Source organism: Oncorhynchus mykiss, chromosome 10 (assembly GCF_057628025.1).
Source record: "Oncorhynchus mykiss isolate SJ-2025 chromosome 10, ASM5762802v1, whole genome shotgun sequence".
Taxonomy (NCBI): Eukaryota; Metazoa; Chordata; class Actinopteri; order Salmoniformes; family Salmonidae; genus Oncorhynchus; species Oncorhynchus mykiss.
This window is the reverse complement of record NC_143031.1, coordinates 6,628,922-6,656,737: the sequence shown is the minus strand read 5'-3', so window position 1 is coordinate 6,656,737 and position 27,816 is coordinate 6,628,922. Positions and strand designations below refer to the sequence as shown.

Genomic DNA, 27,816 nt, shown 5'->3' with positions numbered 1-27,816 from the left:
TTTTTGCGACTGCACAAGTTCTTGACATTTTCCACATTGACTGACCTTCATGTCTTAAAGTAGTGATGGTCTGTCATTTCTCTTTGCTTATTTGAGCTGTTCTTGCCATAATATGGACTTGGTCTTTTACCAAATAGGGCTATCTTCTGTATACCACCCCTACCTAGTCACAACACAACTGATTGGCTCAAACTCATTAAGAAGGAAAGAAATTCCACAAATTAACTTTTAACAAGGCACACCTGTTAATTGAAATGCATTCCAGGTGACTACCTCATGAAGCTGGTTGAGAGAATGCCAAGAGTGTACAAAGCTGTGATCAAGGAAAAGGATGGCTACTTTTGAAGAATCTCAAATATAAAATATATTTTGATTTGTTTAACACTTTTTTGGTTACTACATGATTCCGTATGTGTTATTTCATAGCTTTTATGTCTTCACTATTATTCTAGTTAAAAAAAGATTAAATAAGATAGTAAAAATAAAGAATGAGTAGGTGTGTCCAAACGTTTGACTGGTACTGTATATTATCAGCATTCTTGAAGAATATAACTTTTAAATGCCTCATGAGCTTAGTTAAACTGTCACACTCCATGAGAACCCAAAATATAAGCTTGTTTTCCTCCAATTTTTGTAAACATTGTAAATGTAAACAAACACTGTATAGCCTCATAACATGGTTAAAACAATCATTTTGATATCATGGATGGTCAGTCCAGTTGCTCTGTCTCATAATCTGAGAGTGGTTACAATTCTCCAGGCCCATCCCTCATCTTTTTACCAAAACAGAGGCGGGGCATCCGCGTTTTTGTTTTTGTTTAATGCCTAGATTTGTCCTTTAAACAGCTGCATATTATCAAGATATCAAAATGTCACCAACTAAAAGGTAAACAATAGGCATATAGCAAATGCAGCATATGGCATTCATTTTTCACATGTAAATAACACTTTTCCGTGGTGCTCACAGCATGCCGTTCCATGAGCGCAGCATTTTTTTTTTTTTTAACTCGAATCAATAAGCCTAATCAGTCGTCCATGACAACAAAATCATAAACAACAGAGTAGGGCTGACTAATGAGTCCTTAGTTTTAGGGTTTTGCTCAGGTAAAACAATATTCTTGAAGATTGGAATGACTGGAATTCTGAAAGACTTTGGTTTTTAACGTAAAGATATAATTTAATCGTGTTATTATATGTAGTAGAAAGCGATGGGTTAGAAGAAGCCTACATAACCAGCCCATAAAGTAAAATGTAACATCCATATATGGCCAGCTATGTAAACTTTAACATTGTTTTATCCTGCAATAGTTGTCGTTCAATTGGAAACATACATTTGTGTCTTCTTATAATGCCTCTTAAGGGGAAAGTAATGTAAAAGTAAATGAATGTAAACAGTTTGCATTACTGAGTATGGGTAATCCAAAAGTTGCATTACTGATTACAATGTGGACAAGTAACTCGTAACTGTAACGGATTACATTTAGAAAGTAACCTCCCCAACCCTGATTGTGTGTAGTGGCTTTGCTGCCTTGCGAAGAAGAAGAAAACAAGGAGAACACCGCCTTGTAAAAGGAAGGGATCTTGACACGGGCCAATCAGAGTCGTCTCTTGATCATGTGACGTTAGGAATATAAACAGTGAGTGACATCATCTGTTTACTTCAAGCTTTTGCACCGCTGATAGACTTCATTAGAGTACTGCACTAGTAATATTTGCCTCTCCTAAAATTATGGCAACAGACATCGAAAGATTTGCTTTTTTTGAGGAAGCACACTACGACCAATACGATTACTACAATTTAGCCGAATATTCATGTCACGCTGGTGGAAAAGGTAGAACCAAGAGAGAAATCGGACTGAACACCAATCGCCATATCCCTGCTGGACACGAGAGAAAAATTGCTGAAAAATATCAAAACAGTGAACTCAAACGCAGGAGAACCAAAAGTTTAATATCTTGATGGACTCTGTGTCAGGTAATGTTGTAGAACTATGAAAGATATAGAAAATGTGAAGAAAATTAAGCTATTTTAGTGCGAACAACGTTGCGCATAAACATGTCTGTTCAGTGTATTTTTGCCTCTGCGCTGTTGTTCTTGTCCAACTGCCATTTTAAGACGGAACAAAGAACCCTGTGCATTGCATCGGGTGGAGTTTTTGACATTCTGGATCAACAGCATTTATACCCAATAGCAAATCTAACTGTTGTTCATGTTGACCTTGAAAAATGTACATTATAGTTGATTTTATGTATTTTATCTCCCTTCTATACAGATCTCAAACCTAGTTGAAGATTGAACTGGAACATGATCCAAATGTGTATTTTTGCCTTTCCTGACCCTTATGACCCAATGAAAGGAGTTGACTGGGACTGGCCTGCCAGGAAACACACCTTGGCAGTTAGTTTAGAGTGCACTCCTTTTCCACATGTTGCACCCCTGTTACTGGACCTAACGGGTCTTCAGTTACAGCAGTGTGCAAGAATAAACGGTTTTAAATGGTTGAAGACATCTCTAGCACTATTATGCTGTTATGATACTGTTTGGTTTAAAGTGTAAAAATTACTGTGTTGTGAATAAAAAGCAGAATAAAGAGATGACGATTTAAGAGGTTTGAAGTTGACCCTCATTTATCTGATCTAAATACCTCTATGAAATACATCTTGCCTATTTTTTTTACCCATATTTCCTGTTATTTTAGCAAAAAAAAAGTAGTGTGTAGTTCCAGTAGTAGTAATTAACTACTGAAAATACTACCACAATTTTAATTTAGTTCAACTAGGCATACCACAAAGCTACTGCAAAATGTAATTAAATGACTAGTTTAACTATACTGAATAAGAAATATAAAGGAAACAATATCAACAATTTTACTGAGTTACAGTTCATATTAGGAAATCAGTCAATTGAAATAAATAAATTAGGCCCTAATCTATGGATTTCACTACTGGGCAGGGGCACTGCCTTGGGTGGGCCTGGGAGGGCTTTACAACAGACAGAAATACTCCTGAGCTTTCTAGGTGGCTGGTATCAGACGATTTCGCAGGGTGAAGAAGCCGGATGTGGAGGTCCTGGGCTGGTGTTGATACACGTGGTCTGCGTTTGTGAGGCAGGTTGGACGTACTGCCAAATTCTCTAAAACGATGTTGGAGGTGGCTTACGGTAGAGAAATGAACATTAAATTATCTGGCAACAGCTCTGGTGGACATTCCTGTAGTCAGCATGCCAATTCCACGCTCCCTCAAAACTTGAGACATCTGTGGCATTGTGTTGTGTCACAAAACTGCACATGTTAGAGTGGCCTTTATTGTCCCCAGCACAAGGTCTCAATATATGCCACACCTGTCAGGTGGATGGATTATCTTGGCAAAGGAGAAATGCTCACTAACAGGGATGTAAATAAATTTGTGCACAACATTTTTAGAAAAATAAGCTTTTTGTGCATATGGAACATTTCTGGGATCTTTTATTTCAGCTCATGAAACATGGGACCAACACTTTACATGGTGCGTTTTATATTGTTGTTCAGTGTACATGTACTGTAGTTCACTACTCCCCATCAATGACAAATTTGGTATGAATCCCAAATGTCACCTCCAGTCACCTCACTCTCCATCTCCTCTCTCAACCTCTTCACTTTCTCTATCCGTCTTTCCACTTCTTTCTCATTCATTTATCTTCTTCATCAGTAAGACTTTTTTTTCCTCTCTTAAGTCGTGCTCACTTCTTGCCAGTGCAACTGTCCTTGTGGCAGTTGGCCTAGTGCAACAGTATAGCTTCCGTCCCTCTCCTCGCCCCTAACCTGGGCTCAAACCAGGGACCCTCTGCACACATCGACAACAACCACCCTTGAAGCATCGTTACCCATCGCTCCACAAGGCCGTTAAATGTGGAAGACATATGCCAAGTCTAGGTCCAAAAGACTTCTCAACAGCTTCTAGCCATAATACTCCTAAACAGCTAATCAAATGGCTACCCAGACTATTTGCATTGTCCCCTTCCCCCCTCTCTCTTTTACACTGCTGCTACTCTCTGTTTATTATCTATGCATATTCACTTTAACTCTATCTACATGTACATACTACCTCAATTACTCGTCCAAGCGGTGCCCCCGCACATTGACTCTGTACGGGTACCCTCCTTGTATATAGCCTCAATACTGTTGTTTTACTGCTGCTCTTTAATTATTTTTTATTTGTTCAATTATTTTTACTTAACACTTATTTTTCTTAAAACGGCATTGTTGGTTAAGGGCTTGTAAGTATTCGGCGCTTGTGTGACAAATAAAATAAAATGTGATTTGATTCAATTGAAAGCATTCACCTGTGCCACAGACAACAGTAGGTATCCCCTCTACCTTTTACTTATTGTTACCAGCGCGACTGGGCGGTACTTTCACCGCTGATTACGTCACGCTTCTTTTCTTTCCCCCCCCCCCCCCCAACACGTGTCTGTTCTGCTAGCTAGTTAGCAGTCGACGCATGACAATTTTGTTCCACGTTTATTTTGTTTAAAATATTACAATCAAAATGCAGATCTGCAATGTGTGCAGTGGAGAGACACCCAAATACCGATGTCCGGCCTGTAGAATCAGATAGTGAGTATAATTTCTTCTTGTTTGTACTTCTGCTGCAGATTTTTGTAAAAAAACAAACATTTTAACAGCTAACGTTAGCTATCGCTACACAATCTAGTTAGCTACCGTTACTGAAGCTACATTATCTCGCTAGCTACAAAACATGCGTTATGATTTGACATGTTCTGTTCCATATTTTTTTCTTTCGTACTTTGTTTTTCAGCTGCTCTCTCAGTTGTTACAAGACCCACAAGGCCAATGGTAAGAACGTTGTTTTTTTCCCATTATAGTAGTATCTAAAGTCTTGGAAGTGGCTATCATTCATAAATAACGTTACACATGCCTATACAGTATATAGCAATAGCTGATAACATACGTTATCACACTTGTTTGTGACATGAGTTTCCTTGTCCCCAGATACCTGCCAGCCTCTAAAACAGTCAGTCCCTCCTCCCGTTCAAGACCTAAATGGAGCATACAGCAATGGTAGGACATGATCAATGTTATACCTAGAATCTTCTCATCAATTCCCAGGAATGTACTCGCGCTCGGTGAGTTGTTCAGAAGTTGAACATTGCAGACAGAAATATGCTTTATTCGTTGGGACCCGTTTCCTCATTCTCTCTCTCAGGCATCACATTTATATATCACATTTTTGTTTGAAGAGCTGTATGAAATACAGCAGTTTGATTATACACTCTGCTTGTCAGTTTCAGCAGAGGATCCCTGGACCGTTGAAGATCTCCTAGATGATGACCAGACAGATAAAGTACCACTTCAGAGGCTACGGCGATTAGGTGCGAAACGCCGTTGAGATTTCAGTTTGCACTCAACTTTCAAAACCCCGTTAACTTACTGGGAATATAAACAGTCACTTGGCTGCCATAGTTTCCACTAATACATGTATTAGTGGACGAATTGTGCTGTATGAAATGTTGTTCTGACATCTTTGCTGTAATATAGTTGTTTATGCTTCTCCACAGGCAAGTCGGAGGAGCTGAGAGAGCTGCTCCGAAACCCACATCTCCGTCAGCTGATGAGCTCTTTGGACGCGGCCGACAGCAAAGCAGACGCCATTAAGACCGCAATGCAAGAGCCTCTGTTTGTTGAGCTTTCCGATCAATGCTTGCAGATCGTTGAAAAATGATTAAAAAAATGTACTTGCAGACAGAGCCGAGCCGAATACACACCGAGTCCATAATTCATGTTCACTTTTCAATTTGACAAAAACAATTAAATCCTCAGTTTCTTTCTGTGTAAATATACAAAACTGTATACTTATTTGTTAAATATTTATTTTAACTCGTCTTTGCAATACTGTGGTTACAACTAGCTCAGTCAGATCTTTATATAGCTGTACCAAGAACCCTTTGAAACACCTAGCTCGCTATGTTTGATAACACATTTGATCTGGGTATGGCTTTGAATACCCTTAATAAACAAACAAGATTGTTTAGTCAGTTCAAAATACAAACATAATTCAAGGAAGGATTATACAAGCAGTGGGTTACTAAAAAAAAATGATTGGTTACTCTAGTAGCAGATTGGGACAAGGCAACTATTGTAGTGGCAAAATACAGATCAAACGATACAATCCTTTGAGCATCTAGCATATAAACACATCTTGGCATTAAGCAAATGTGGCACATCAATGTTTCCTTTCAAAATAAAGACAGCAAAAGGTTGGTGTTTCTGCCGTGCCGTTTGGTTTAACACTGAAGCGATCAGCAGCAAACTGGTTGGCGTTGATCATAAAGCTTGTTCCAAGACATACTACTATTCCCTTACATGCAAAACACTGTAGTGTACCTCTAATGATGAATCTTGTGCCATAAAAATAGACTGGATTTGGTGTAAATGCCCAGCGTTTTCCCCTTGATCTGTAGTTGACTTTAGCTAAAAATTATACTTAGATTTGGTCTGTGAGCTCAAGTATACGGAATATAGGTTTAAAAAAAAAAAAAAAACTGGTTTAAACAACATGTATCCCTGATGAAAATAACAATTTCCCTCTGAAAACAGGCCCGTCAATAACTTAAAATGCAGCAATATCTAAAAAATTAAACATTTACATAAGGAGTACAACAAATATCCCAAATGAACTGCTTCCCAAAGCCAAGTTCATCCACAGTACATTATTGAGTTGAACGCCACAGATTGAGAAAAGGCACCCAAGTGGTCATAAAGCCTGAGACTTTCAACAATGGTCAAAATATTTCCAATATGGCAGCTAAAGCACTACAAAACAATTTCTCCTGGTCCATTTATCTCTACAATACTTATAAAAAAAAAAAAAAAGGTGCAGTTATATGATTGAGGCAGCTCACTTAAAAGTGCTGGATATAAATTAGGAACATAGAATGGGATCCCACTCAGGTGCTCTCTAGCAGTATCTGGTTTAAGCCGGTCACTCCATCACGCTTGTGGTCTGGATGCAGATCAGCGTAGAGCAGTGGAGATCGCTGGTAGTGGAGCTTAATAGACCCCTAATGAAGTGGGAAAAGGACCACAAACAACAAATTCACAATGAAATTCAACAACACGTGGGAATTGTCTGGTTGAGGGGGTAGACCTAGGTCAAATGCATATATATTTGTTTAATGTATATTTGAGGTGTGCTCAACTTCGCTTGCCTCAAGTATTACAAGTATTTGTCTGGAGGGGAGAGATGGTGGTCTTACCCTGGGCTGAGCCCTGATGGAGGCAACGCCCTGCTTGAATTGGTTGGTCTCCACCTTATAGCCCCCGCTCCTGAAGCAGTGTCCGTTGAGGCAGGCCATGACAGACATCATCTTCTGGAAGCCAGTAGCGGTCATGGACACAGTGATGGTGGGGGCTGAGGCCAGAGCCAAGCCCATGGGCCAGCCTCTCACCATGACGGGCTCCTGGATGCTGGAGAGCTGCACCGAGCCCCTGGCCCGGAGGATGGGGTCCAACTCCGTTGGCATAGCCTCCTGAAGATCCTCTGCGTCGTCCAGCTCGGCCTCAGCCAGGGAGTCCATCAGCGCCTGCAACACGAGGACAAAGGCTGTACAGTCACAACTCCTGTACTAGCTTTTCCTTCTTGCATGTCTGACAAGGACGGACCATCACGATGAAAAAAAATTAACTTGACTTTGTTTTTAAAAGGGTGTATGGTGTATTTTCTCTGAATGAATCAACCGTTTGTATTTAAAATGTTCAAAAATCAAATGAATTCACTCTTGTAGGAAAGAAGAAATTCCTACATAGAAGAGACCGACCGCATGAGTTTAAACACTGTCCTGGAATTCAGACGGCGAGGATGGGAGCCAATTAATTCCAGAAAATCACGTGTTGCCCCCATTTTAAAATTGACCCTTTTTGTTTAACCAGGAACCATCCTTGGAGGTTAAAAACCCATTTTGTGCGAGGGTGACCCAGTGTAACGGATGTGAAACGGCTAGCTTAGTTAGTGGTGGTGCTAGTGTAACAGATGTGAAACGGCTAGCTTAGTTAGCGGTGGTGCTAGTGTAACGGATGTGAAACGGCTAGCTTAGTTAGCGGTGGTGCTAGTGTAACGGATGTGAAACGGCTAGCTTAGTTAGCGGTGGTGCTAGTGTAACGGATGTGAAACGGCTAGCTTAGTTAGCGGTGCGCGCTAAATAGCGTTTCAAAACGGTGACGTCACTTGCTCTGAGACCTTGAAGTAGTGGTTCCCCTTTGCTCTGCAAGGGCCGCGGCTTTTGTGGAGCGATGGGAAACGATGCTTCGTGGGTGACTGTTGTTGATGTGTGCAGAGGGTCCCTGGTTTGCGCCCGGGTAGGGACGAGGGGGACGGTCTAAAGTTATACTGTTACACTAGCGAGAAGCCAGCAGGACTTTTACTCACCCTCCATTTCCTCCAGGACCTCTGGAGGACTATGGCCGCCCTGTGCCACCTCCGGACCGCTCTCCTGACCAGCCATGACCGTACCGCTGCAGGAGGAGACGCGATCAGATAACGATACAGCCACAGAATTTTTAAAAAAGAACACTATTACATCGTATCTCTATAGATCCATCACAGACAACCGTGCATTCTAGACATGCACTATTTTTTTTTTGTCTTAACAGCTGTGTCAAACGCTGTCATCTGAATTAAAAGGGACACTTTATCTGGATTAAATCATCGAGATCTGATCACCAAAAGGTATATCTGGATATTAACATCAATGTGACTCAGAGGAAACATAAGGTCAAATCAAATCAAATTGTATTTGTCACATACACATGGTTAGCAGATGTTAATGCGAGTGTAGCGAAATGCTTGTGCTTCTAGTTCCGACAATGCAGTAATAAGTAATCTAACTAACAATTCCAAAACTACTGTCTTGTAGGTGTTGTTCAGGTGAGCTTAAGTTGTTTATATTCCTTCATAAGGATTTAAGTACAGCAACCTGTAGTCATCTGAACAGGGTTGCAGGCTCTACCATCTGGTGCCTCTTGGCCAGACAGACAGGAACAGCCAGGCCAAGACATGCCCCCTAGACAGGAACAGCCAGGCCCCCTAGACAGGAACAGCCAGACCAAGACGGGCCCCCTAGACAGGAACAGTCAGGCCCCCTAGACAGGAACAGTCAGGCCCCCTAGACAGGAACAGTCAGGCCAAGACGGGCCCCATAGACAGGAACAGCCAGGCCAAGACAGAACAGCCAGGCCCCCTAGACAGGAACAGCCAGACCAAGACGGGCCCCCTAGACAGGAACAGCCAGGCCAAGACGGACCCCCTAGACAGGAACAGCCAGGCCAAGACAGAACAGCCAGGCCCCCTAGACAGGAACAGCCAGACCAAGACGGGCCCCCTAGACAGGAACAGCCAGGCCAAGACGGGCCCCCTAGACAGGAACAGCCAGGCCCCCTAGACAGGAACGGCCAAGACAGGACACAGCCAGGCCAAGACGGGACACAGCCAGGACACAGACAGGACAGACAGCAGTGGAGCTGTGTGCCATGCAATGATCTCCATTTGCATAACAGAAGAAGTGGCAGACCCAGTTGGAGCGAGGCCATTGTTACGGAGCGCTATACTGTGACCTCTCCCGCTCTCACAGACTGCTAGGGATTTAGGTCTTGACCTTACCTGCTTGGATCAGGGTGACAGCCCGTCTCATGGCGTGACGTCTGCGTTGTTTGTGCCTGTGCCAGCAGCACTGGATAGAGAAGGCCCTCTGGGAGCACACCCGGCTCCTGTGTTCCTCCAGCAGCTCCAGCTATAGATTAGATCAGAACTGAGGATTAGGGTCTATCCCAGACTCAGCTCACAGTACACTGCTTATAGACAGGACAACTGTCTGGAGGTCACCTACGTTGATTTATAGTCTACAGGGGCCGAGCCGTCAGTCTGTCAGCCCCAGAAAACATCCTGTTCAATTCTTAATTCTATTGTCAGTCCATGGTGACAAAGGGTCTGCTTTGACCTATCCCACTAGGCAGATGTCAGTTCAACGTTTAGTTTTGATTTACAATTGATTTTAGTTGTCAACTAACGGTAATTCAAGAAAACATTTTAACCATCTCATTGGATTTAGATGAAGAAGACGTGTTCGAAATTCCTTCACGTCGATAACTTTTATTTTTTTGCAAATCCAGATCAGTTTTCCACATTGATTCAACGTCGTCACATTGCTTTTGTTGTTGTTGTTGTTGTTGAAAAGAGGTGGAAAACAATGTTGTTTCAACCCGTTTGTGCCCAGTGGGATGTTTTGAGTGTTTATGTTCCACTCAACAGTGTGACACTGTTACAGCGTATGGATTAGGGGCCTTAACATACGACTCACACTTACTACACTGAATAAAAATATCAACGCAACATGTAAAGTGTTTTGGTCCCATGTTTCATGAGCTGAAATAAAAGATCCCAGAAATGTTCTATACGCACAAAAAGCTTATTTCTCTAATTTTTGTGAACAACTTTGTTTACATCCCTGTTAGTGAGTATTTCTCCTTTGCCAAGATAATCCATCCACCTGACAGGTGTGGCATATCAATATGATTAAACAGCATGATCATTACACGGGTGCACCTTGTGCTGGGAGCAATAAAAGGCCACTAAAATGTGCAGATTTGCCACACAAGACAATGCTACAGGTGTCTCAAGTTGAGGGAGCGTGTAATTGGCATACTGACTGCAGGAATGTCCACCAGAGCAGACATTGGTTGACTGATTAGCTGGACCTGGCTTCCAAGTGGGTGGATCTGGCTCCCAAGGGAAAGGCCTACACCCTCCCAGGCCCACCCACAGCTGCACCCCTACCCAGTCATGTGAAATCCATAGATTAGAGCCTAATGAATTTAATCATATGAACTGTAACTCAGTTAAATTGTTAACTTTATATTTTTGTTCAGTATACATAACTGGACTTCTCAAGAGTATTAAATCTCATTGATTTGATAAAATCACAGAAGTAAATTCAACCAACTATGATGCTGAAGACCAATACAGCACTGACCATGGAATTAGTCAGGAACACTTTGGTCCTGCCGCAGTGCACCAGCGAGCTGCGGGCCTCGTTGTCGATATGGCGCGAGGCGTCGAGAGAGTGACTTAACACCACCCTGAGAATATCAGCCACAGCCGAACCGAGAGCTTCCTTGTTGTCCGCCTCCAATCCTGACAGAGCGAGAGAGAAGGGTTAGAGACATAAACAGACTGACATCTATATGAAGGACTGCCCCAGGGCAGTGATTGGGGACATTGCCCTGTGCAGGGTGTCGTCTTTCGGATGGGACGTTAAACGGGTGTCCTGACTCTCTGAGGTCATTAAAGATCCCATGGCACTTACAGTAAGAGTAGGGGTGTTGACCCCGGTGTCCAGGCTAAATTCCCAATCTGACCCTCAAACCATCACGGTCACCTAATAATTTACAATTGACTCATTCATCCCCCTCCTCTCCCCTGTAACTATTCCCCAGGTCGTTGCTGCAAATGAGAACGTGTTCTTACCTGGTAAAATAGGAAGAAAAAAATGATAATTATTTTGATTCAAGGTAACACTTAAAATGGTTGCTTCAAGGTTAAAGTGAATGTTGTTGACCCATTTGGTTTCTACTGCCAAACCACACAATGAATACCCATTTGGTTTCTACTGCCAAAACACACAATGAATACCCATTTGGTTTCCACTGCCAAACCACACAATGAATACCCATTTGTGTATTTGAACACAGAGCTATACCACGGGTTCTAGAGCTATACCACGGGTTCTAGAGCTATACCACGGGTTCTAGAGCTATACCACGGGTTCTAGAGCTATACCACGGTATTTAGGTTCTAGAGCTATACCACGGATTCGAGAGCTATACCACGGGTTCTAGAGCTATACCACGGGTTCTAGAGCTATACCACGGGTTCTAGAGCTATAAAGTGTCACCCCATAACAATGGACAATTAGCATAAAACATATTTCCGTTCTGGAATTACAACCAAATAGCGTCAACTTGACCGCGGGACAGATCATTAATTTTGACAGCAAGTCAGAGCAAGCCGGGAACGTCAAGAGAAGGAAATAGCACAGCATGCAATGAAGAAATTGCGTAAGCATGCGTTTTTTTACCTGAGAGATTATAAAATTGTTGGAAACGTATTTTAGAAAAAAGTCAACTCTAAGGAGCTCCAGAGTAGGAGGGGAGAGTACAGGATCAACTCTAAGGACAGGAGAGCTAGCAGAGAGAAGAGAAAAGAGCCATCAGCAAGAGAGAACAAAGATCGCAGAAGCCCCTGCTGTATTCATCCTGATAAAACTTGCCATATGACCAAAGAGTTCACTATTCAACAGTTTGTTTTCTTTTGGAGTCAAAGCCTTCGGAAAGTATTCACGCCCCGCGTTATAGCCTGAATTCAAACTTGATTTAAATATACTGTATATAGAGCTTTTCACACCTGGATTGTGCAACATTTGGACATTATTCTACTCAAAATTATTCAGGGTCTGTCCAATTGGTTGTTGTTATTCATTGCTAGAAAACCATTTTTCAGGTCTTGCCATAGATTTTCAAGCAGATTTAAGTCAAAATATGGAGAATGGTGCTCCGTAATGTGTTGTGTTGGATTTGACACGAACATAACACTTTGTATTCAGGATAATTAAAAAGTGAACTGCTTGGTCACATTTTTTTTTCAGTATAACTTTATATAGTTCCTTGTTGCAAACAGGAAGCATGTTTTATAATGTGTTTTTAATCTGTACAAGCTTCCTTCTTTTCACTCTGTCAATTAGATTAGTATTGAGAAGTAACCACATTGTTGTTGATCCATCCTCAGTTTCCTCCTACCACATCGATTTAAAACTTTTTTTTTTTTAAATAGTTCAAGTTTAAAGTCACCATTGGCATAACGCCACCAAAACACTACCTACAGTACATGTCTCCTGATGTCAGACTTACCTTGCTCACCAGCTCCTTGACGAAACAGTGTCAAGTTGGAAATCAGTCCATAACGCCGTGTGAAACTCGTATAGGGAATTCTGCACAGAGGAACAAAAAAAACAAAGTGAGATGGAAAGCGGCAGTCTAAATCAAGAGGAGATTTTGTTCAGTATAACCCTCGTCTTTCTGGGTCAGTGGTACTGATGACAGTGCCTCTTGTGTAGAGGTTCAAGCCCAGTTCAGGAAAGAGATCTGCTCTCTATAGTATTGCAAAAATCCAGAAAACCAGGCTGGGAGATCCCAGGAATTAGGAGGGAATAAGCAAGGAATCCAGAATCCTCCAACCAGGATTTCTGGAAAACCTGGGAAAGTTACTTGAAATTTGACACCCCTAACTCTGAACAATACACCATCCTCCTCTGACCTTACCTTATTGGAAAGCCTGCTGCACTGATGTGTATGGTCTCTACAATCCCACAGGCCTCCAGTTGCATAATGACCTAACAATGAAATCATAAAATGAATGAAGTCATAAAATATAGCTTTATAAGAGAGAGTTGTAGAACATATTAAATTAAAAAATACAATTTGCCTAGTGACCAATATCGGAGTAATCAAATTGTCATGATTGTGTTCCAAGAAGACAAAAACATCTACTGAACAAAGACGATGATGATGGGTGCGTTTTCATGGTTTGTTACCACGTCAAAGCAGTCTCTTTCTCCTACCTCCTCCTTTTTGAAGGTGAGAGGCCTGCAGTCCGTGTTGGGTTTGATGCAACGGGTGTAGTGAGGAGTGGTGCTGTGTAGAATCTTCATTAGGTTCTCCAGAGAGTTCTATAAAGGGAGACAATTACCATCCAGAAAATATGGAACAAGAAGCTCTGAGGAGTTCTAGAACAAGTGAACGCCACAAATAGAGATCAACAATTAGAACAGAAGGATTCCTAACATCTAGGATGGTTTGCCTCACCTTGAACTTGGAGACCACAGTGACCACTTGTCTGAGTCCCCTGGTGCCTTGACCCACTGGGTCTCTGTCAGCAAACAACTGGTGAAGCAGAGGGTTCTCAGACTTCTGTAGCAGGTGGATTAGTTCTGGGGGCACTGGGTCCTATTAGAAGGGAGAAGGGTGCTTTCAGTGTGAGTCTTCTCATGAAATTAAGTCTTGCAATGTCCTTTGGCTCTGAAGTACAGTGCATTCAGAAAGCATTCAGACCCATTCACTTTCTCCACATGTAAATTGGATTTCAGTTTATTTTATTTTTTTATACATTTGCACAAAAAAAATCAAGAAAACAGTTTATGCTTTGTCAAAAAAAAAAAATGTTTAATCCATTTTAAAATAAGGCTGTAACTTAACAAAATGTGGAAAAAGTCAAGGGGTCTGAATACTTTCCGAACGCACTGTATGTTTGGTGTTAATTAAGTCTCGTCACGAAATTAAGTCTTGCAATGTCTTCTGGCTATGAAGTATGTAGGGCTAGCATCTTTCACAGACTTCCATACAGTAGTGTGTGAATGGACCAAACGTGTCAGTTATCCATTATAGAATCAGCACAGGGGAGTCTTGTAAATACATTTAAAAAAGTGTTTTTTGCGATCAACTAATGAAATGTATTTATTTTATTTTACCTTTATTTAACAAGGCAAGTCAGTTAAAGAACAAATTCTTATTTTCAATGACGGCCTTGGAACAGTGGGTTCAATGCCTGTTCAGGGGCAGAACGACAGATTTGTACCTTGTCAGCTCGGGGATTTGAACTTGCAACCTTCCGGTTACAAGTCCAACGCTCTAACCACTAGGCCACCCTGCCTCCCCAAATGATTAGCAGCACCGTCCACAGCATCGTTCCAACGTACCTTGTTCTTCTCCATCATGCCTTCTATCTGGTAGGAGACTTTGCCAGCATAGTGAGCCACAGTGAAGTGGGGCTGCTTGCTGAACTTGTCCCAGCTCATACTGCCGTTGTCAGACAGCTCTTTCTCCAGACGAACCCTGAACTGCTTGGCGTCGGAAGCTCGGTTGAGAAGGCATTCCTGAATGGATGGATGGGTTAACAGACAGAGACATACGAGTAACATAAATAACCAAAAGAGCTTGATATATTGTTTCTGCACAACAAAATGAAATAGAAAAAAGGTAGCTCTAACGCAGTATTCTAGAGCGGTGGATCCCAACTCCGGTCCTCCAGTACCCCCCCCCTCAACAGCACATATTTGTGTTGTGACTCTGGACAAACACAACGGATTCTACTTGTCACCTAATCATCGAGCCCGTGTTGAGATCAGGTGTTTCTGTCCGGGTCTGCAACAGAAATGTGTGCTGTTTGGCGGGAGGGGGGGATACTGGAGGACCGGAGTTGGGATCCACTACTGTACACACCTCATTGAGGAGAGAAAACACTCCGGTGGGGATGCCCTCTATCAGATCCAGACAACCCTGGTTGTCCTGGTATTTCACAAACGACCACTCCAAACCTTCTGAGACGTACTCCTCCTAAGGGCGAGAGACGTCACTGTTGAGTACTAGGTAACTAAGACGGCACTAGGTAACCAAGACAGCACTACATAACCAAGACGGCACTACATAACTAAGACAGCATTTTCTTGTCCTCCAAAGTGTTACACGCCCTCTGGCTCATTCAGAATGGGAAAATCCAGTCTAGTTCTACACAGATTAGCGCCCTGAGACCGGAGGCTAGAGCCGTACAGCCCCCAAACAACTCTGGACCTCGAAGCCAGTCTCCCTGCTTTTTATCTCTTCTTCCATTGTTCAATGAATTAAATCAGGTAGAACAGAAAATCCGCCGGCTCCGTACTGCGTAGGGTCAGAGGTTAATACCCCTGATGTAGAGTATAAAACTAGAAAAACACAGTTCGCTATTTCAACTTGAATTTAGCTTAACAAGCTACCTGTTGGGCTTTGAGATAGTGGGCTACAAAGTGCTGCTGTAGTTTCTCATTGGCGTAGTTGATGCATAGCTGTTCTAGGTTGTTAAACTGAAAGCACTCAAAACCATAAACATCCAGCAGACCTAGAGAGAGAAAGAGAGACAGAGCCACAGAGAGAGAGACAGAAGAAATGTAATAAATTATATTTAGCAGACGTTTTAAATTGAACCCACTATACCGGTGTAATTACAAAGGAAAAGTTACCCCCCCACACAAAAAAGGACAGGTTCAGCTTAACCAGATTGACAAGTAAACAAAGCATTCCTTTTTAATTATTAATATGGGAGATATTACGTCATTTAAAAAAAAACACCTATTTACCTATGAAATTACACCAGGTCGAGTTGTCTGCACATATGCTGTCGTTGATGAACGTAACCAACCATTCAAATAATCTGTTTGGAAAAATAACAAAAATAAAAAAGAACATTCAGTACACGTTACACAAATGGTTGATTCCATTGTAGTTACAGTGCACATTAAAAGGGTGTGATATTTTCAGAATGAAGTTGATGAGGGAGAGGACAGGCATGTCTTTCATCCCAACAGACAAGAGCTGGACCTCAGCCCAAACACATGTTTCTAATAAGTATAACCTCTCAGAACCTACTTTAGGGGAAAAAAATGTAAAGTTTTCAAAATCACAACCTCTAAATATTTATGACAGATTTTTTTGTTTTTAACTTAGGAGTGATTATAAACGAGGTTATGAAGGAAATATGTCCTCTCGGTTGGTCTGACTCACTGTGCATAGACGACCTTTGCGAGGCAGTCCCTCCTGACACTGCAGTCTGCCAGGGAGCAGGGCTTGAAGAGAGCACTCTGCTTCCCTGCCCTCAGGGTGCGTACCCTGAGGCATGTCTGCAGTTCCTCCACCGGGACACACAGCAACGATGCACAACGATGCATAAAGTCTACAGGATGAAACAGGAGGATCATGTAAAAAACGCTCTTCAAATAGGACTCATTGATTGTTGAGGCCACGTTGGAGCTGAACTGATGTCTGAAAAGGTTTGAGAACGGAGTCAGACAACAGTTTCAATTTAACTGAATTGAAATCTAAAATGCCAGAAAGGGAAAGTTGATCTAGTGAAATAGCAGATTAAATACCTTTGGATTTCTCCTCGAGGTCACAGGGTTGCGATTCATCCATGGCAGAACAGAAAGTCACGTTCCCCAACTGAAGAAGACCTGCTAGTACCTGTTAAGACAACAGGAAGTTGTGGTAGAAATATATTTATGAGTGATTATGTGGAGAGGGTACAGGATCTTCTTCGGAATCATTTAGGTGATTTAGTTTATATCCTTCTACCCTAAATATATGTCCCTGCTTCTCTGCATTGATGCCCAGGTGTACCATAGCCTCTACAGTCTCATCAAAACAATCCTCTGCAAAACAAGAAGACAGAGAGAAGAAGAAGAAGACAAAGAGAAGAAGACAAAGAGAAGAAGAAGAAGAAGAAGACAAAGAGAAGAAGAAGAAAAAGAGAAGAAGAAGAAAAAGAGAAGAAGAAGAAGAGAAGAAGAAGAAGACAAAGAGAAGAAGAAGACAAAGAGAAGAAGAAGAAAAAGAGAAGAAGAAGAAAAAGAGAAGAAGAAGAGAAGAAGAAGAAGACAAAGAGAAGAAGAAGAAGAAAAAGAGAAGATAAAATCAGAAACTGGGAACACTGACCTGATTAGAATAAAAAGACATGCTACCTTTACATTCAATACGTGCAACCGATTAGAAGCTATTTGTTTAGAGGAGGATGAGGACACAACAAATGTACCTTCCAATGTCTTTTCAGCATTTGGAAGCCAGGCAAAACGTTGGTCATGTGACATCTTCCACTCCCTCCTCTGCTCATCACTGCCTCCTGTCATCATCTGAACAGAATGTCAATGCATATATACACTGCTCAAAAAAATAAAGGGAACACTTAAACAACACAATGTAACAACAAGTCAATCACACACACATACATATACATACATACATACATACATACATACATATATATATATATACACACACACATACATACATACACACACACACACACATACATACATACACTGCTCAAAAAAATAAAAGGGAACACTTAAACAACACAATGTAACTCCAAGTCAATCACACTTCTGTGAAATCAAACTGTCCACTTAGGAAGCAACACTGATTGACAATAAATTTCACATGCTGTTGTGCAAATGGAATAGACAACAGGTGGAAATTATAGGCAATTAGCAAGACACTCCCAATAAAGGAGTGGTTCTGCAGGTGGTGACCAGACCACTTCTCAGTTCCTATGCTTCCTGGCTGATGTTTTGGTCACTTTTGAATGCTGGCGGTGCTTTCACTCTAGTGGTAGCATGAGACGGAGTCTACAACCCACACAAGTGGCTCAGGTAGTGCAGCTCATCCAGGATGGCACATCAATGCGAGCTGTGGCAAGAAGGTTTGCTGTGTCTGTCAGCGTAGTGACCAGAGCATTGAGGCACTACCAGGAGACGGGCCAGTTCATCAGGAGACGTGGAGGAGGCCGTAGGAGGGCAACAACCCAGCAGCAGGACTGCTACCTCCGCCTTTGTGCAAGGAGGAGCAGGAGGAGCACTGCCAGAGCCCTGCAAAATGACCTCCAGCAGGCCGTGCATGTGCATGTGTCTGCTCAAACGATCAGAAACAGACTCGATGAGGGTGGTATGAGGGCCCGACGTCCACAGGTGGGGGTTGTGCTTACAGCCCAACACCGTGCAAGACGTTTGGCATTTGCCAGAGAACACCAAGATTGGCAAATTCGCCACTGGCGCCCTGTGCTCTTCACAGATGAAAGCAGGTTCACACTGAGCACATGTGACAGACGTGACAGTCTGGAGACGCAGTGGAGAACGTTCTGCTGCCTGCAACATCCCCGAGCATGACCAGTTTGGCAATGGGTCAGTCATGGTGTGGGGTGGCATTTCTTTGGGAGGCCGCACAGCCCTCCATGTGCTCGCCAGAGGTAGCCTGACTGCCATTAGGTACCGAGATGAGATCCTCAGACCCCTTGTGAGACCATATGCTGGTGCGGTTGGCCCTGGGTTCCTCCTAATGCAAGACAATGCTAGACCTCATGTGGCTGGAGTGTGTCAGCAGTTCCTGCAAGAGGAAGGCATTGATGCTACGAACTGGCCCGCCCGTTCCCCAGACCTGAATCCAATTGAGCACATCTGGGACATCATGTCTCGCTCCATCCACTAACGCCACGTTGCACCACAGACTGTCCAGGAGTTGGCAGATGATTTAGTCCAGGTCTGGGAGGAGATCCCTCAGGAGACCATCCGCCATCTCATCAGGAGCATGCCCAGGCGTTGTAGGGAGGTCATACAGGCACGTGGAGGCCACACACACTACTGAGCCTCATTTTGACTTGTTTTAAGGACATTACATCAAAGTTGGATCAGCCTGTAGTGTGGTTTTCCACTTTAATTTTGAGTGTGACTTCAAATCCAGACCTCCATGGGTTGATAAATTTGATTTCCATTGATCATTTTTGTGTGATTTTGTTGTCAGCACATTCAACTATGTAAAGAAAAAAGTATTTAATAAGAATATTTCATTCATTCAGATCTAGGATGTGTTATTTTAGTGTTCCCTATATTTTTTTGAGCAGTGTGTATATATGTATATATATATATATATATATCACACACTAAATGTATTGACATGTACAGAGGCCAGGCACACACACATAAGATATTACTTAACTTACAATTAACCAGAGTTAATTAACATTAACTTTCAATTCATCTTTGTAGTCAAGAGTGTGTCTTTAACTTGCCTGGTAGAATATGTGAAAGTTTCTCTCATTGGCTGGTTGTCCAGCTACCCTGGTCTTCTCCAGTAGGTATGTTTGCACTGACGCTCCCACCAGCAGCTGAGACCTGGACAGATGACAAAATGACATTTGACATGCAAGTTGCGTCGTCAGCACAGAACGGCCTTTTCCAGTTAAGATTTATTGTGACGTTCTCATAACTTATTTATTAGGTGTCTGCAGTGATAGCATACTACTCTGCTCTCAGATCTGTCGGTGCCATCTTGTCAACTATTATGGTCATAGTCATCAATGACCACTTGGCTAAACAGGACTGATCTAGAATCAGATAGACAACCAGACATACCGGTTGAGCTGGAGCTGGATGTACTTCCCAAAGCGGCTGCTGTTGCTGTTTCGTAAGGTGCAGGCGTTGCCTATATAAATAGGGGCCCAGTAAGTAAACAAAGCATGGAATGAGCCCATATAGCAACAACAATCATCATGTCAATTGGACACATCAAATAAATACCACATTGATTAGCTAGATCCAGGCATCTTTATCCCAATATTGGCTAAGTTGTTGATATTAGAAACTAAAAATGCTTTCCAGTCTCACCAAAAGCCTCCATGATGGGGTTGGAGTCCAGTACCCTCTTCTCTATCCTCTCCACGGTGTCCTGACTCTTCATCAGCGAGGAAGACGCTGCTACAGTGGCATAATACTTCATAAGGCAACGAGAGGTCCATGTCTGGTCAAGAACAAAGAGACAGTTGATCTGAAATAATTCTGGGTACTTTTAAAAACAAAAAAAATGTTACACTTCCATTATTGACACTTCATAACAGTGTAATAAAAGAGCGTAGACATTTTATATCCACCATTATTGATGACGTTGTACCTTCCCTGCTCCGCTCTCTCCGCTGACCACCAGAGACTGGTTCACGGGCTCCACCTGGCCTTGTACATTTCTGTAGGCCTCCTCAGCCACTATGAAGATGTGGGGTTTGGACTCCTGGACAGACAGAGAAAACATTTATTAGAGACAGTCGTAAGAATTCATGAACTGTGACTCCTTTCCGTTAGCATTTTTTTTATTTAACCTTTTATTTGACTAGGCAAGTCAGTTAAGAACTAATTCTTATTTTCAATGACGGCCTAGGAACAGTGGGTTAACTGCCTGTTCGGGGGCAGAACGACAGATTTGTACCTTGTCAGCTCAGGGATTTGGGTTCCGGTTACTAGTCCAACGCTCTAACCACTAGGCTACCCTGCCGCCCCTACACTCTAACCACTAGGCCACCCTGCCGCCTCATATTTTTAAACTATTAAAACATTAATTTACCCAACTTTGTTTCACGTGTTTTATATATATATATATATATGACATTCTATAAACCAAAAAGGCCATGATAATACCATTGATAAACAGACTAATGGTTGTACAGTACCTGTGGCTGTGGAGCACAATGGTATTCCTTCATCACATCCAAGGAGTAGAGGTCAGGGACTGGCTGGAAAGGGTTGAGGGCCACCAGGGTACAGCCAGCATGGGTGTAGAACACCTTCGCCCTGTACCTGGCTTGTAGGCATTTCAGCACTAACCACAGAAAAACACACAGGGATTTACACATGGAACACACGGGGATTTACACATGGAACACATGGGGATTTACGCAGAAAAACACACAGGGATTTACACATGGAACACAAGGGGATTTACACATGGAACACACGGGGATTTACACATGGAACACACAGGGATTTACACATGGAACACAAGGGGATTTACACATGGAACACAAGGGGATTTACACATGGAACACAAGGGGATTTACACATGGAACACAAGGGGATTTACACATGGAACACACAGGGATTTACACATGGAACACAAGGGGATTTACGCAGAAAAACACACAGGGATTTACACATGGAACACAAGGGGATTTACACATGTAACACACGGGGATTTACACATGGAACACAAGGGGATTTACACATGGAACACAGGGATTTACGCAGAAAAACACACAGGGATTTACACATGGAACACAAGGGGATTTACACATGGAACACAAGGGGATTTACACATGGAACACACGGGGATTTACACATGGAACACACGGGGATTTACACATGGAACACACAGGGATTTACACATGGAACACACGGGGATTTACACATGGAACACATGGGGATTTACACATGGAACACACAGGGATTTACGCAGAAAAACACACGGGGATTTACGCAGAAAAAAACAGGGATTTACACATGAATTAACAAGAAAACAGAAAGTCTAAACTAGTAGCTAGTTTGTTAAAAGAGGAACCATTGTTTAAAGTCCCTCTGAAATATATGTCAGTTGCAGTTCCAAAGCGAAACCAGCCTGACTGTTGTTGAGTCATGTCTGGCTCTCTCCAACACAGAGGTAGCCATGGCTTTGGGCCTACCTGTTGTTGGGGTCACGGGGTTGACTTTGGTGAGGTCGTCGTAAGTGTGCAGTTGACCCTCGTCTAGGAGGAAGGCCTTGACCTCTCCCTCCAGTGAGTCATTCAGAGACTTCCTGTGAGCAAGTCCAGACTTCTTCCTGACTCCTCCTTTCACCTGTGGTAACCAAGGGAGAGGACCAGGGTAAACACCAGAGGCCTGTACTATTCCACAGGAACGCAGGTCTGTATCATAACAGGCGTTAGCATTAAATGAGGGCTTTGCACTGAGATTAATCTAAAAAGACTTTTAAACAATTACCGCTGAACATTTTACAAAAACACATTTACTTGACCAGACTGGCCTACGGGACAAACCAGACTGGCCTACGGGACAAGCCAGACTGGCCTACGGGACAAGCCAGACTGGCCTACGGGACAAACCAGACTGGCCTATGGGACAAAGACTAACTGCACCACAGCTTCAGTCAGGAAACTACAAAAACAGCTGTAGGTTACGTCGATTTACATTCAACAAAATAAACGTTTAATCTCCAGCTAGCTTGCTTATCCTAAGTGTCTAGTTAGTGTGTTCTCTAGACATCTTTATTGGATTGGTTAAATCCTACCAAATGCTTGAAATGGTGCTCAGTTAAACATAGCTCTTTAGTCTGGCAACAGATGCATGAAATATGTGCATTTTGCATACAACGTGTGCAGAGGCATATTTTATTTTTTAAATGTACATACATACCATCAGCGTTGTCGTGATACAATTGTTTTACCTTATCATAAAACAATCATGATCTATTTACGCTATTTGTCATGTGAAACTGTGTGTAGCTTCAAATCACGTGTTTTTTTTAAAGCTATGTTTACACATGAAAATGTTCGTTGAGCACTAGATAGCATAAAAGTATGAGGCTATAACGGGTGCATTTTATGCTCCGTTGTCAATGTTAAAATGTATTTGTATTCAATTTATTGTAACAAGTGATGATTGCTGCCAGTAAAAGGTTGAAAATAACTGGTATTGGAGATTTTTCAAAAGGCTGAATGAAAACAACTCTAGATTATCGAATTTTGTCAATTCTATGAAACTGTGAGGAGATTCATGACAGTTACAGATTAACTGTTGTATATCAGCATACATGAGCTACACAGGTGTGGCAACAGCTAGGCAAAATGTCACTGTTCTAGACCAGAGTTTCCCCGGTTTGCCCTAGCACTACACTACTGATTCAAAGCATCAAAGCTTGGTAATGAGATGGTTATTTGAATCAGCTGCTGGGGAGAAGAAAATAAAAAACGTGCCCCAGGACCAAGTTCGGGAAACCTGGTGTAGACAACATTTTTTTTATGTAACGCTACACTCTGCTGAACAAGCCCCTCTACGCAGAACAGCATCAATGCAAGATAAAGCCGACTTTAGTTCATATTCAGACGTCGATTCATTGAGAAATTTGGAATTCATTAAAAACACTTTAAATACAACTAACTACCAAAGTTTTCAAAAGGCCCCCTGTTGTCTCTTACCTTTTCCCCGTGTCCATTTCCTATGCGCTGACTCCTCTCAGAATTCATGGATTTTGGAAGTTGTCCCCGCCGCCCTTGCGAAGAGTAGAAAAGGCAATGCTGTTAATCAATGATTTTTCCCCCCTTGAGACCAGGCACAAGTGAATCAGACTTTAATATAATTTAGACGTGTCGGGTGCATAGTCTGTCTTGACTATTCCGCCGCCATTTGACATGGAATGTGAAACTTTCCCTATCCCTCTGTGATAAAATTCCACAGTGAAGGACAAAAAACACTTAATCCGCCTCGTTTTGCTCACACCGGCTGCTGAGACATGGGCATAGTACGCACACTCTTCGTGACGTAGAACACAGAAACGCCCAGCTGCAGAACGCGGAAGTAAGAATTCACCAGGTTGTGGTAGCTTTTTAAATACATTCATCGAGGATGTGGGCTACATTTTATATCATCCGATTAATCTAGGACGATTCATCTATTACAAACAGAGATTTGTTTTGAACCAGGCTAGCTACCGAAGTAAAGTGCGGTAGGTGGAAAAAAAAAATCTAGTCTTTTCTGTGTGTTTGTGATGTTAGCGCCAAATGCTGGCTAGCCAGACTCATTGTCTCATTGAGGCGTAAATGATTTTCAATCTTGTAATCACATTTTGTAATGAAATAACGAGTTGGTTGGCATAAAAGTAAACTTATATTTGCTTGTACTTTATTTTTATATATATATATATATATATATATACTGCTTAGCTATCTCCTCATGCAACAGTCTCAACTGGATCCTGAGTAGGCTCCCGGGACTGCAACTCAGTGCTTGAGGCGTCACTACAGACCCTGGTTCGATCCTGGGCTATCACAACCGGCCGTGATCGGGAGTCCCACAGGGCGGCGCACAATTAGCCCAGCGTCTTCCGGTGTAGGCGTCATTGTTAAATAATAACTCGTTCTTTTAACTGACTTGCCTAGTTAGATAAAGGTTCAAAAATAAAAATACATCTTTGCTATGTTCAGCTCTGACTTCACCTCATTGAAGTTGAAATTAAAACAGTCATGGTGCTTTCAAGACAATTGGGAACTCAGAAAAAACAAGGTCAAATCATGACGTCAGTGGTCTTCAGGTCGGAAAGTCTGAGCTATAGAAAGATGCCCTAGTTTCCGACTTAGAATTCCGAGTTGGATGACCGTTCCAACGATTCCACGCTAGATAATTGACATTAAAGAAAATTAAATAAACACATTTTATTTGGGGTAATGGCAGGGGTTAGGGTAATGGTAGGGGTTATGGTAGGGGTTAGGGTAATGGCAGGGGTTAGGGTAATGGTAGGAGGTTAGGGTAATGGTAGGAGGTTAGGGTAATGGTAGGGGTCAGGGTAATGGCAGGGGTTAGGGTAATGGTAGGAGGTTAGGGTAATGGTAGGGTTTAGGGTAATGGCAGGGGTCAGGGTAATGGTAGGAGGTTAGGGTAATGGTAGGAGGTTAGGGTAATGGTAGGATTTAGGGTAATGGTAGGGGTCAGGGTAATGGTAGGGGTTAGGGTAATGGTAGGAATGTCCTTATATCCTGATGGCTACTGTCCAATACTTTGAGGTGTTGGAATGCTGATTTTCTTTTCCTCCTTTGTAGGAAATGTCAAGTCAGAAGGAATTGAAGGAGGCGTTCGTCAGCAATCTGAATGGGACCAGCCTTGGGGAAGTTGCCCTGGGCTCCTTTCTGGCCCCACTGTGCCTGATCAGCCGAGGACTGTTTCTGATTCTATACCATCTGGGTAGGGGGGCGCTCCCCCTCCCCTGGATCGCCCACCTCGTCCTGGACTTCTCCATGATCATACTGCCCCTGGTCTTATCATGCACCGTTCTGAGTGACATCCTTCACCTAGTCATCCTGGGCCTGACTGTTGTGTCTGGGGCTGTGCTGTGCTATATCTACCGTACCAAAAGGCCAACCAGGCCCAGCGCAACTTCTAAGGACACTGCTGCCAAGAGCTTTTTCCAGAGCCATGTTCAGTGCGACCAGGTGCCCTTTGTGACGATCTTTCGAGTCCTGGTCAATGTGAAAACGGCCATAAGCATTCTAGCTGTCGACTTCAGCGTGTTCCCAAGACGCTATGCAAAAACGGAAACCTATGGAACGGGGGTTATGGACTTTGGTGTTGGAGCCTATGTCCTCGCCAACGCCCTGGTCTGCCCAGAGGCACGGAGGAAGGAAGTCTCAGGATCCAAGTTAAGCCAAGTGGTTAAACAGCTCGTGTCTGTCTGGCCCCTGGTCATTCTAGGCTTGGCCAGGCTGGTGAGTGTGAAAATGTCTGGTTACCACGAGCACGTGTCTGAGTACGGCGTGCACTGGAATTTCTTCTTCACCTTAGCCATAGTCCGAGTGGCGGCCTCTGTGCTGTTGGCTCTGTTCCCTGTCAACGGGTCATGGCTCCTGGCCCTTCTGATTGGAGGACTTTACCAAGTGACCCTGGAGATGTCTGGACTGAAGTATTCCATCATCCACAACAATGACAGGACGGGAGGTTTTCTGCAAGCCAACATGGAGGGGGTTTCATCTGTTGTGGGCTACATAGCCATCTATATGGCAGGGGTCCAGATTGGACTGTATGTAATGCGACCAAGGACACAGGTCAAAGAGTGGATCGGAGTGATTTGGAATCTCTTATTGGGAAGTGCTGTGTTGTACACTGGCTTGATCCTGTGTCAGGCCTCTGTTGAGCCAGTGTCTCGCAGGATGGCCAATCTGCCGTTCTGCCTCTGGACCGTTGCCCAGTCGATGTTTTTCTTGTCCTGTTTAGCAACTGCTGATGTTATTTTGTTTTTTATGAAAACGGTGTCAGGTTGCGTACTGGTGTCGTCTTCCTGGTATCCTTGTAGAAAGGAAGCCTCTGTATCTGAGGAGAAAATGGAGAAAAAAGTTCAGGGACTTTGTCTCATTCAAGCTGTGAACCGTAATCAATTGTTGTTTTTCATGCTTGCCAATTTACTGACTGGAATCACAAATGTGCTAGTAGATACATTCAATAGTAGTGATTACATTTCTGTGTGTGTTTTGCTGTCATACATGTTCATAAATAGTTTTGCAATATATATTTTACATCTCATGAAAATCACAGTAAAATTCTGGTAAGCACAGTGCCATTCTCTTTACAATGACTGCCTGTTCTTCTTATTTTAATTAAGTCGTAGACTTATTCCAATACACTGTAGTGTTTTGTTACATTGTTTTCCATATTATAGTTGGTGTTAAAGGTCCCGAACAGTCATTCTGATTTCCATGTAAAATAGCCTTTTGAGTAACTAAAATATCACCCATAATTTAATAAAAAAATGTTCTCTCATGGCTAACTACCAGGAAGTTAGAAAATACAGGCTGGGTGGGCAGGGATCTTATATTCATGAGCTCCCCTTGACAGACAGGTCTTTGAAACGCCTACGCCAAGCAACGTGGACACAGTGTTGCAGTAAAATCATCTCAAGCTAATTTTGGTGAAACACAAAACAACTCTAAACATCACTAACCGCGTTTTGATCCAGTTTTAATGTGGGTAAAGTCATACCGTATTAAAAGAAAATCATGACAGCTGTGATGAAAACTGGTAGTTTCAGGACAATCTTTGTAAATGCCGACATGCCTGGGATCTTTTTGTGTCTGTAAAATTAATTATGTGAGAAATGGTGTTGGAAATGCCTTTATGTGCAAGAATATCAAAGGTAACTTGGAGTCAACTCGATGATATGTTGTGTGGTACGCCCACTATGACCCCGGGAACCGTGCAGTTTATTAGGCTACAGATTAAATAAATGATGATGAACTTCACAGGGTGGTGAAAGTGCACGGTGATGAGTTTATGCACAAAGTAAGTATCTGGATTTACTTCGTTCAATTTTGCACAGTAGCTACACCTAATGGAAACAGGTGATTTTTCCTTTAAATTATTATTACAAATATACTTAATTTACTTGTGTTGTTCAAACACTATTGAATTGAGAAATAATACATGTGTCAGATTCACCAAATGTATTTGTGTTTCTAACACAGAAAGCATGCAGTTTATTAGGCTACAGATGAAATAAGTTATGATGAACCTCACAGGGTGGTGAATGTGCACGGTGATGGACTTGATGCTCCTTTCCAATAAATATCGAGGGTCTTATTCTGGTGACATGATGATCGATGCTTGGCTGCTGTTTA

At 42.5% G+C, this 27,816-nt stretch overlaps 3 protein-coding genes and 1 pseudogene across 7 annotated transcripts; 3 read left to right on the top strand and 1 right to left on the bottom strand.

Moving 5' to 3' along the window:
- Positions 1–845: 845 nt before the first annotated feature.
- On the top strand, positions 846–2,606 carry LOC110533295 (nuclear protein 1 pseudogene; annotated as a pseudogene). Of its 2 annotated transcripts, XR_016484092.1 has the most exons (3): positions 846–886; positions 1,517–1,975; positions 2,274–2,606. The product of XR_016484092.1 is annotated as a nuclear protein 1 pseudogene, transcript variant X2 (transcript). The 2 variants fall into 2 exon arrangements; XR_002474940.3 differs by lacking the exon at positions 846–886 and having other exon boundaries at positions 1,642–1,975; positions 2,274–2,502.
- Positions 2,607–4,382: 1,776 nt separating this feature from the next.
- Positions 4,383–5,844, top strand: znhit3 (zinc finger, HIT-type containing 3). The gene is made up of 5 exons (XM_021617387.3): positions 4,383–4,595; positions 4,798–4,835; positions 4,992–5,060; positions 5,285–5,371; positions 5,558–5,844. The coding sequence occupies exons 1-5, from the start codon at positions 4,528–4,530 to the stop codon at positions 5,719–5,721; spliced, it is 426 nt and encodes a 141-aa protein (XP_021473062.3). The 5' UTR covers positions 4,383–4,527; the 3' UTR covers positions 5,722–5,844.
- Positions 5,820–23,990, bottom strand: myo19 (myosin XIX). 2 transcript variants are annotated; one of them, XM_036989574.2, is made up of 24 exons: positions 23,635–23,990; positions 22,123–22,276; positions 21,118–21,266; positions 20,568–20,681; positions 20,285–20,417; positions 20,033–20,102; positions 19,690–19,792; positions 17,662–17,758; positions 17,205–17,281; positions 17,003–17,093; positions 16,638–16,806; positions 16,214–16,287; positions 15,854–15,975; positions 15,324–15,437; positions 14,801–14,977; positions 13,911–14,051; positions 13,667–13,774; positions 13,368–13,438; positions 12,957–13,036; positions 11,024–11,184; positions 9,655–9,784; positions 8,425–8,510; positions 7,256–7,582; positions 5,820–7,060 (listed from the first exon to the last, which is right to left on the bottom strand). In XM_036989574.2, the coding sequence occupies exons 1-24, from the start codon at positions 23,680–23,682 to the stop codon at positions 6,947–6,949; spliced, it is 2,910 nt and encodes a 969-aa protein (XP_036845469.2). In that variant the 5' UTR covers positions 23,683–23,990; the 3' UTR covers positions 5,820–6,946. The 2 variants fall into 2 exon arrangements, with proteins under 2 accessions (XP_036845469.2, XP_090044953.1); XM_090188827.1 differs by lacking the exon at positions 17,205–17,281 and having other exon boundaries at positions 23,635–23,946.
- pigw (phosphatidylinositol glycan anchor biosynthesis, class W) lies at positions 23,894–26,771 on the top strand. Of its 2 annotated transcripts, none has more exons than XM_021617385.3 (2): positions 23,894–24,161; positions 25,252–26,771. In XM_021617385.3, exon 2 carries the CDS (start codon positions 25,255–25,257, stop codon positions 26,749–26,751), a length of 1,497 nt encoding a protein of 498 aa, XP_021473060.2. In that variant the 5' UTR covers positions 23,894–24,161; positions 25,252–25,254; the 3' UTR covers positions 26,752–26,771. The 2 variants fall into 2 exon arrangements, with proteins under 2 accessions (XP_021473060.2, XP_036845470.2); XM_036989575.2 differs by having other exon boundaries at positions 23,948–24,028.
- The last annotated feature ends 1,045 nt before the right edge of the window (positions 26,772–27,816 follow it).

Excerpts from the sequence above, each read along its gene's own strand:
- myo19 (XM_036989574.2), bottom strand. The coding sequence starts at position 23,682 with ATGAATTCTGAGAGGAGTCAGCGCATAGGAAATGGACACGGGGAAAAG. Across the intron at positions 21,267-22,122 it reads CCCCGTGACCCCAACAACAG|TGCTGAAATGCCTACAAGCC; the intron begins GTAGGCCCAAAG and ends TTCTGTGGTTAG. Across the intron at positions 8,511-9,654 it reads TGTCACCCTGATCCAAGCAG|CGGTACGGTCATGGCTGGTC; the intron begins GTAAGGTCAAGA and ends CTCCTCCTGCAG.
- pigw (XM_021617385.3), top strand. The coding sequence starts at position 25,255 with ATGTCAAGTCAGAAGGAATTGAAGGAGGCGTTCGTCAGCAATCTGAAT.
- znhit3 (XM_021617387.3), top strand. The coding sequence starts at position 4,528 with ATGCAGATCTGCAATGTGTGCAGTGGAGAGACACCCAAATACCGATGT. Across the intron at positions 4,596-4,797 it reads CCGGCCTGTAGAATCAGATA|CTGCTCTCTCAGTTGTTACA; the intron begins GTGAGTATAATT and ends TTTGTTTTTCAG. Across the intron at positions 5,372-5,557 it reads TCAGAGGCTACGGCGATTAG|GCAAGTCGGAGGAGCTGAGA; the intron begins GTGCGAAACGCC and ends GCTTCTCCACAG.